The following is a 10,070-nucleotide window of genomic DNA, read 5'->3' as shown; positions in this document are numbered from 1 at the left end:
GATATTTCTGAAAAGAATATGGGTTTATTCCCTTGCATGGTTTTAATTTTAAAGGTGACAAACTATAGGCCCTATATTAACACCACGGATAACCTGTTACTCCGTCAATAACGTTTTTATGAGGCATGTGAACGAACATTTAACGAATGCATTTCAGAGGCATAGTGGCCTCGTGCCCAGTCAATGTATTGGTTTATTTACAGGGGAACACGACAGTTTAGATAGCGTTTTATTGTTGAACACATGAGTGCTGAAACTGAAGGGTTCAGAAGTGGATTTTATTTTCTGATGTATGTTTATGACTAGGCTATTAGCCTACTCGTTTAGGAAAGAGGATTCTAAATTAGTTTGCAGTTACAGTTTTGTTGAAATGCGTTCAAATATTTGATTCAAATGGTCGGATTAACGTTGATCAATACACTAAACCTGCCAGTCAATAAAACTATTAGTCAATTACCAAATTAATCCTTCTGCGCTCGCGGGATAATTAACACCATTAAAGAATAGAAACAGAAAGAGTAAAACAAGAGAGATAGAAAGATTAAGAGAAGAGCACAACAATGTTGAATAGAGGTGGAAAAAGAAAAACAATAATTATTCTTATTCAAGAACATAAAAAATCTAAACAAAATAATAAATATAATTCAAATAACTTTTCATTTATTCCAAATTTGTATCAACAAGATATATTACTGTAGATAGGCTATTGACAAAAATCTATCAGACGTGTACAATGACCTATATTGGAAATTATTTTATAAATAGTTTTCAGCCATGGTGCTTTTTTATGAATGAGATGTTCTTTCCCCTTTTAAAACAAGAGAAAACCCTGACAGAAATGTAAATACTTTTTAGTCAAGGACATTTCATGTAGGCTGTTCCGAAGAAAGAGCTGGCCACAAAATTATTGTAACGCTGCTTTAATGACATGTAGGCTAATAGATAATAAATAACAACTCAATAAATGAAGAAATACATATAATACATATAATAATAATAATAATAATAGTGGTTGTCTGATTAAAGTTATGTTATTTGGTATGAACTCATAAAGTGCCTTAATCATTATATTACTTCAGCTGACACCGGATAACAATTCAAATGTATTCTTGAATAGTCTACTCCAATTAAAAGTCTCAGGTAGGCTTATATGCGCGCCCTCTAAAATTAGGAATCACTGAGTCAAACATTTACAATTACTCATTCTTGAGTTCACAAAACTTACCCTGTTTTCGTGGTTTTCGTGTAAAACAACATGATCCTGATTAACCAATTAGGCTAACTAAAATGCATCCAAACGGAGAATCAAACCAGCTGCAGGTTGGTGACACTGTCACTATTTTTAGGCCTGCACACCTTGTTTTGTAACGCATGAGACAGGTCCTCTGCTAGTTGATGTTTGGGAGAGCACGAGGTCGGTTCAGGTGGTCCAGCAGAGGGGCAGGTGTCCAATCTGTTGGAGCGTGAGCTTTCTGAGCATCTCGAGGACGCCAGAGGGGCCACGGGGAGAAGAAGGCCCTCGCGCATTAATTTCTTCTGTTTCATGCGCCGGTTCTGGAACCAAATCTTCACCTGTGGCTCGCTCAGCTGCAGGGCGTTCGAGATCGCCAGTCGTCTGGCCCGCGTCAAGTACTTGTTGAAGTGGAAATCCTTCTCGAGCTCCGTGAGCTGTTTTGTGGTGAAGTTGGTCCTTGGTACCCGGTTAGCAGTACGATGGTGCCCATCGGTGGGGATGCTGTGTTTACCTTCACCTCCTCTGTCCATACTGACCCCCGGTGCAACTATACTCAAACCACAGGCCATGTGCATCTTGGCTGAAAAGACAGTTAAAACACAAGTATAGCATAATTATATCGTCTGAATTCAATGAAGTAACCATCCATAAAATATATATAGCACAAAATGTATGGCTATGGATTGTTTGAAGACAAGGAGCATAAAAGTATTTCTGAAACTGACCATGGAGACCACACTGGCTGCAACATAAAGTAATCATATCTAATGAAGGTTTCAGGGGGATTAAAGTAATTACACAATTTTAACATTTTTGTCATTTAGCAGACGCTCTTATCCAGAGCGACTTACAGGAGCAATTAGGGTTAAGTGCCTTGCTTACAGATTTTTCACCTAGTCGGCTTGGGATTAGAACCAGCAACCTTTCAGGTTACTGGCACAACGCTCTTACCCACTAAGCTATCTGCCGCCCCAGGTAAAACATATATTCAATATGTTCATCAAGTGAATTGGTTATGCGTATCTGTATTGAGATCAATACACTGGATGGCAATGAGGAATACAAAACTTGGCACTAAATAGCCACATGCAGTTCTATTTTTTTTTGCAGTGCCCAAGATTCAGCTATGGTTCAGAGACATGGATACTTTTGCTCTAATCACACACTGAACACTCGACTAAAACCAGACTTAAACAGCTGACCCACTAAATCCTCGGGACTAGAGTAGGTGTGATGAAATTGGCATGACTACTTCATACGTGTTTCTTTATCCTGGTCTTGGAGACCCAAAGCAGTGCACATTTTTGTTTTTGCCTTAGCACTACACACCTGATTCAAATCATAAAATATTGATGATGAGTTGATCATATTAATCAGCTAGGATAAAAACAAAAATGTGCCCCGCTTTGGGTCTCTAGGACCAGTATTAGGAAACACTGATTATAGGTGTTTGATTATTAGAAAAAAAATGTACGTCTACAATTCCTCAGAAATAATTTAACACTATAACACATTGTTGTCCATCAGTGATGGAGATACCAACCCCATCGTGGTATCTGTCTATGCTGATTGTAGGTGGCTGTCTGTATTGCTTTATGACTGAGTCAATTGACTGGTACTGTATCTGTACTGTACCATGGACTCAATAAGGCCAGGTATTGGATGTAATAACTTATATCACAATTCATAGCAAAGGTATAGGCTCTCTTACAGGGGCCTCTGTCAGAGCCACAGCAAGGTCAGCTTATAGGATAAGTCTTGAAATCCATGTTTTAGACAAAGGAGAATGTCAAGGACAGGTTTACCTAACCTATAACCTGAAATAACAGAGCAATAGCCTATGGTGACTATGAAGAAGCCAACACAGACAAAACAATACAGTAAGTAATTAGGCACTTGGGATCTCAGGAATAGAACATCACATGTACATTCTGATTAATGACTTCTAAGATAATAGAATTGAGGCTGGCCAGAAGGAATCAAATAATCAAACTGAAAATATTTGAGGAATGACTTGCACGCTTTAGAAATAGCCAGCCAGCAAAGCCAGGGCAAGCCAAGGAGAGACTGAGACAGAGACAGAGACAGAGACAGAGAGAGAGAGAGAGAGAGAGAGAGAGAGAGAGAGAGAGAGAGAGAGAGAGAGAGAGAGAGAGAGAGAGAGAGAGAGAGAGAGAGAGAGAGAGAGAGAGAGAGAGAGAGAGGATCAATATACATTGCTTCAGCCATCTGGGCATCCTGCCCACAGTAATTCAGGTGCTGTCAGAGCATAATTGAAGAATGACGCACTGGGAGTATATACACTGTACCAGCAGATCAAGTTACAGAGGGGTTGTGTGGAGGCCTTTATGCATGAGAGATTATAGGGATGCTTTGTTTCATGCCAAGACCAATATACCCTCTAGAAAAAATGTTGCTGCTGCTTTCACTAATCATACTACTGGTAACAATGTAGCACTAATGAGATATACTCCAACCCTGGAAATCATTCTTATGATACTATGTCTATACTATATCTACCCAGCTGTTTGTCTGATAGGTTAAAGCCATCAGACAGTCATATACAAACGCTGGCTAGAGGACATGGATACTAGTCCTGGCAAGCAACAAAAACAATCAATATAAATCAAAACATATTAGATGACAAATTGTTGTATTGTAGGCTTACTGATGTCTCTGAGACAGACAACAAAGAAGGTATGGCATCTTTAATTAACCTTTTACTGCAGTGGGCTAAATTAGGGTCACACAGAGTGATTCTTGGTAGTCTTAAACAAATCTACTTTGAAACAAAAGTACACACCTCACACAGTGGTTATGGGCTTAAAAAAAGAAGACACCTGTACCATGTCAGATATAGAGTTGAAATGTATTTAATTTGGAGTTTGCATCCCAATTACACTTTATATATATCACAGATGACTGAAATATAACAAAACTGTTTGACACAGAAATCACCGGATTTTCATTGTTTAAAAAAAGTAAAACATATATATTAATAACATTCCACTGATGAGGCCAAAGAGGGCGCTTTTGGTCATTGACCGCAGGAAAGGGCCACACTCCAGGGCCTGTGTTCATTAAGTGTCTCAGAGTAGAGGCGCTGATCTAGGATCAGGTTCTCCCTGTCCATATAATCTTACTCAAGTGATCTAAAAGGCAAAACTGACTCCTATTCTGAGATGCTTCGTGAATACAGGCCCAGATTGCCCATCATGATAGCACCAGACAGAAGGAGGTCTCTATTTGAAAAATATTTAACTGTGTAGTGAACAGTATCACCCCAATAAAGCACCTCTTTGTTCAGATGTGTTGGAGATGCAATTATACACAAGGCTGTGGACTCACAGTTCTCCCTTCAACTCTGGATACTCATATTTAGCTCTTGTGTGAGGTCTTGGTCGGATGAGAAATTACTTTTAATGGGCAAAGTCGAGAAACCACAAGTATTCTACATGAGTTTTTAGTAAGTCTGATCTAATTTCTGTGAAATCAGAAAGTATATTCTGAATGCACAGTAAAGACCGATGAGTTGTTGGTTGACTGATGATATGTGACAATGACTATGTTAAAAAGGTGGACACATGTAAAGGTGCTTGGCATTGAGATCAATACACAAGGCTCTCATTACTATACCGACAGATAATCAATAAGCAGAGAGCTCTAACGTTTTAGGGAGTGAGTTTAGCTAAACTTAGCTGTGCACACTGCACACTCAGGCAATGTTGCCTTTCCAGAGCACAGTGATGCAAATTAAAGCAAGGCAGAATTAGATAGAATAAAGCTATTCTATTATTTTCTAGTGTGGGAAATATCTCCATCCTTTTCTGTGCCTAATAGGTACAGAGAGGCAGGTCTATACTCTGTATAGAGCCACTACACCTGCCCCAGCATCCCCTGCCTTTTCCCCAGTCCATCCCAATTATTCCAATCTGGGTAGAATTGATGAATACATAGCTAGGTAAATTGTCACATACCGTGTGGTTATTGTGGTTGACTGATTCAGGAATTATAAGTGTTCAATTATACTATTCATATTTTATAGCCTATTTTTTTTGTTAAAAGTTCATTCACAATTATGTATTTATTTTTGAAGCCATCATTTGGTGCAATAGGCTAAACGAATGCCAATAAATACTTGTCTTTCTTTTTTTAAATGTAGTTGCTAAACTTCAGCTACGCACAAAAACACGTCAAACTTGTTTTGTCTGTTGTACAGTAGCCTACAGTAGCCTAGCCTATACTTTCTCACAGCACAGCACTGTCCTACATACAGTCGCCGATTTGAGAATATGGCACATCTGTTGCAGACTACTTTTCAATATATGATGAGTAATCAATAACAGTTCACCAAAAAGTTACACGTAGATGTAGAAACTAATCGATAACTAATGATACAGTATTCATACATCCTTTAAGACTTGCTACTGGTTTTCGTATCAAGAACAAATAAAAAGTTGTACAAATTATTTGGTCAATAAGATAGTTATTGTCTTTCCAAATGGGAACGTGAATTACATATCCAAAACTTACCCGTCCGAGGTTGACTTCTCTTTACCTTCATCCACTCAAAAGTTTTGCTCCTGTGACTTAGTTCAGGTACCTTACACTTGGGGTCCGAGTGAGAGACACTGTCCACAACAGCAAAGTGAATCTTAGGCCCATCATGAGTGTAGATTTGAATGTGCGCATTTATAGACCCTAATTCACAGTTTGCCAGCGCCTCAGTCGCGGTGTTGTGTGTGGAAGAGGAGTATCCAAGTCCGGGAAGTCGTGCTCGTACGCCCGGAGGTAGGAGGGGAGACGAGAGTAGTGGAGGCAGGCCGGTGGCGTGGTGGAAAAGCCCTGACTCTGTGTTAAGGGAGGGCTGCTCGAGCCTGAGTAGACCCGGAGCTGACTTACCGTGCAGTCTGTTGCAGAACTGGCTCCGAAAAATATGGGTAACAGTGTTGCAATGAATATTCCCTGCCAACCTCTGCTAAAGTTTTGCCCTAGTTGCCAGCGATAACTTTTGCCCTAGCTGCCCCTGCGAACAGAGAGCTACTCTCCCCATTACACGCTAACTCTTGATATGAATTCACCTGCGCATAATCATTGGACCGGTCAAACGGTTGTAGAAAGCATGGAGTGGCTATAGCTAACACCCAATAATGCATGCATGGACCAAGATAGCGACCATGCATGGACAGTCAGATGGGCATGCCCTGGAGAAATTCGATCTCTGATTGATGGAGATGACGTGCCCTCTTGGTCTTGGCCAATAGCTGGACATCTCTGTCATCCATCGGGGACAACACTGATTAGCCAAGCCAAGCAAGTTGTAGATTCATTTGAGGTGGCCAAATGAATGGACTCCAGTACAGCAGACAATGCCAGTGTAGACCATCATTCGTGGTCACTTTCTTTTCTCAAACAGGGCCGTTTAAATGAGTAGGATTTACGCGTAAGATGGATATATAAAGTGGCACTTTATGACTGGGATATGGAGGACTCGAATATGGATGAGCAAGTAGGCATACAGTAAGTAAAGTTCACTGAGACGATGGACCAACGCTTCAGAAGTCTGCCATTCATCAAAGTATCACCGTTCGTATTTCAAACAGGCACAGGTAAGATGACGGCAGATTGGTGTGTTCCTCTTTACGCACACAGTGCTGCAGGCCTTCTCGATCTACCAACTTTGTGACTCTCTATACATCATCCCAGATTTGTTGTTATCAATTAGAAACGACTAGGCCTGTAGCTGTTATTCAAGAACTGCTTTTAAGGTGTAAGCCAATACAATAACAACACTTGTTTGCATGTCCTGGATTGAAATGTTTGCCAATATAGGCCTAAAACGTAATTAGCATAGGCCTACATAATTTAAAACGCCTCAAAATAACTAGTAGGGAGGTAGACTATAGGCCCAAGTGGATGCAGACTATTCATTAGCATTAGGCTCTTACACAACCATCCTGCGATGATGGTTTCTTCAGCAGCATAGGCCGTGTTCAGTGCAGGGCTAAGGGCTAAGGGTCATGTGAAAGGCACACTTAATGGGTTCAAAGGTCGTGACAGTGGCTGTTGAGCTGTTCACTGGCAGCATATCTGTAATTAGTCTCTGAACAACTAGGAAAATAGCTCCGAGGACAAAACAAAACAGTTTTGCATTTGAGAGACAGATGGACATGCACGTTCAGGTTTAAGGCCCTAATTATCGACAATTATATAGCCCTACAGTTAACTTTATGAAATGGGAAGCTAAACTAATATAACTACAAATTATCAAACTATGTCAATATTGCAAATTCAGGCTCAGCGCTGTTATTTCAGATGAATATTTGCATCTTCATGCACATTATATATACAGCAGGCCTTTTTCTTGACAGTAAACTGTATTTACATTTTTCATTAGATGGCATAGGAAATGGTGACAGTGCAAATTGAACAACAACCTTTATATTACATTTTGTTCGGCTGGTATAATTCCTAGTTACGTGTATAGGCCTATACGCTCATCCTAATTTGATTCAACTGTAAGGAGAGCGAAACCTGTTTAATTGCCTACATTAAAGTTTTATCTATTCAGATTAGGCTACATGTAAAGAAACAAAATAACATAACATGAGAATTTTTTAGTATTAGCTCTTAAATTTTTTTTTTAAGATGCAGAATTGACCGGTAGGCTATGTAGTTTTATTAGCCATTATTTGAAGGAATTACAAGTGTTTAGAAATACAGGAAATTACAACGTTATTAATTAAGTAGCATGTGTGTTGCGTCCAGATATTGAGTTGGGTGAGACAAGTGGGTGGTGCTGCCAAATAACTTTGGTTTTGTTCTTCTTCAAATACATTTGTGGATAGTATTGACTGCTATAAGAGTGTAATATGACATATACAGGTACACCAACATTACAATACACAACATATTTTAGTTTCACAAGCGTAAAAGTAATCCGTTTAAAATATTGCAATTATTATTTTTAGTACATATACATTTATTATTATTATTGTTATTATTGTTATATGAATTATTATTATTATTAGGCTTATCATTATTGCTATTATTATTATTATTATTATTGTAGTTGTTGTTGTTTTATTGTTATTGATTAACCTCTATTTGTCATCTGAATTGTTGTCTCAATTATTATCATCACCGTAACATTATTTTCTATCAAAGACCATATCACTAACCTGATCAAGATATTTATCCACAGCTCCACAAAACAATGCTATGTAATCAACAACTTAGGCCTATAACAGCATACAAAATTCTATAGGCAACAGCCCAGAAACCCGGTCGCAGCTGGGTGAGTTAATGAAATTCTACAGGCAGCGATGTGCTGAATGAGTGAGTACGATATATCCCTTCCCTCCGTGCATTTGCATGCTACACTTATCCATCTTGTTGTCATCTTGCGAGGTTACCCAGGGTTCACGCGTAAGCTTGTTTCTCTCCCCTACACTCTGTAAATCTCTGCAGCGTTCTGTTTACCGCCTGAATATAAATTTATTTGCAGTCGATCGAAGACCTGTGTGGAGGTATTAGAAATTGTATTTCTCTAATGGCTTTCAGCAGAGGGAGGGAGGGGGAGGAAAGGGGTATGCAGGGTGATTAAAAAAAACAAAACAAAAAAATAACTGTCATGAGAATCTTTATTCTCCCTTTATGGAAATACACATACTTTTTTAATTAAAAAAAAGTTAATAAACCCAGTTACCAACCAATACAAAATATGAAAAAAATTAAAATATACAACCATGCCTCTATTCAGTCAGTGGCATATGTTTGATTAGCATATATTTTAAATAAGTGTGTTTAACACAGTCCTGGCTGTAGACCTCCTGGCAACAGGAGTGATATTATCATGCTGACCTTAGGAAGTAAAACAAGTCCTCTGGATCTGGAGTTGGCTCTCCCTCTCAACAGCTTTTATCCCCAAAACAGACACATTTACCAGGACAATATGATGGTAAACAATCTGGGCTCATTTTAAGAATGGAGAAAGAAAATTGTATATATATTTTTTACAGCTGGAATTAAACCAACCAGTAGCCAATGCCACCATCCTAAACATCCTCTCCCTCTGCAAAATAAATTAACCAACTCACTGCATTATTTAACATCCTGCATGGATGTCAGATTTGGACTTTGAGTCACATGCCTCATAAAAATTATGAACATCAACAAAACCCTTCCCAGATGCTATTTGGCGATAAAGTCAAACACCGCTGGATGGGTAACCTACAATACCTTGTTGTACCCTGTACAATCCATTCCATGTGCCCTTATAACATGCATATTACATTTTCACATACCCCTATCCTCTTCTTGATGGCCCCATTGTCTCTGTTGTTGTCGTTGGAGGTGAGGTAAACAAAGTTATTGGTGAGGTTGTCTATCTCAGACAACAGGTAGAAGGAATATTGATTGACTGATGCCACTCATTTGTTTTCACCTCCATCCTCTGATGTCTCTGATCTGTCATCAATAGAGGAGCTGAGCTGCAGAGGCCCAGGGATCATGGTGGCCATGCCTGGATGAATGGGATTATCTCCTATAGGTTTGTATGGACCCCTCACCCTGCTGACGTGCACGGACACGCACGCACGCACACACACACACACACACACACACACACGCACACTAACAGTGGTCTCACACACACAAACACACACACACACCTTGCTGACAGGGGTCGGTAATGATGCCGCAGGCTGAAGCGTGATGACGGTACTGACACGATGAGGCCCTGGTCTAACCCAGGAACACCATCATGGTCTCATTATTTGTCATCTCTCGACCCTTGGAGCGCTGGGAATTAACCGTGCGATGACAGATGACTGTC

The 10,070-nt window shown here is 39.6% G+C and overlaps 1 protein-coding gene across 1 annotated transcript; it reads right to left on the bottom strand.

Annotated features, from left to right (window-relative positions):
* Positions 1 to 862: 862 nt before the first annotated feature.
* Positions 863 to 9,756, bottom strand: LOC121546497 (homeobox protein Hox-C1a-like). Its single transcript, XM_041857760.2, has 4 exons — positions 9,681 to 9,756; positions 9,541 to 9,620; positions 5,768 to 6,209; positions 863 to 1,814 (listed from the first exon to the last, which is right to left on the bottom strand). The coding sequence occupies exons 1-4, from the start codon at positions 9,754 to 9,756 to the stop codon at positions 1,306 to 1,308; spliced, it is 1,107 nt and encodes a 368-aa protein (XP_041713694.2). The 3' UTR covers positions 863 to 1,305.
* Between the last annotated feature and the right edge of the window lie 314 nt (positions 9,757 to 10,070).

This window comes from Coregonus clupeaformis, chromosome 30, assembly GCF_020615455.1.
Source record: "Coregonus clupeaformis isolate EN_2021a chromosome 30, ASM2061545v1, whole genome shotgun sequence".
Taxonomy (NCBI): domain Eukaryota; kingdom Metazoa; phylum Chordata; class Actinopteri; order Salmoniformes; family Salmonidae; genus Coregonus; species Coregonus clupeaformis.
The sequence above is the reverse complement of the archived record's forward strand: the minus strand, read 5'-3'. Positions and strand labels throughout refer to the sequence as shown.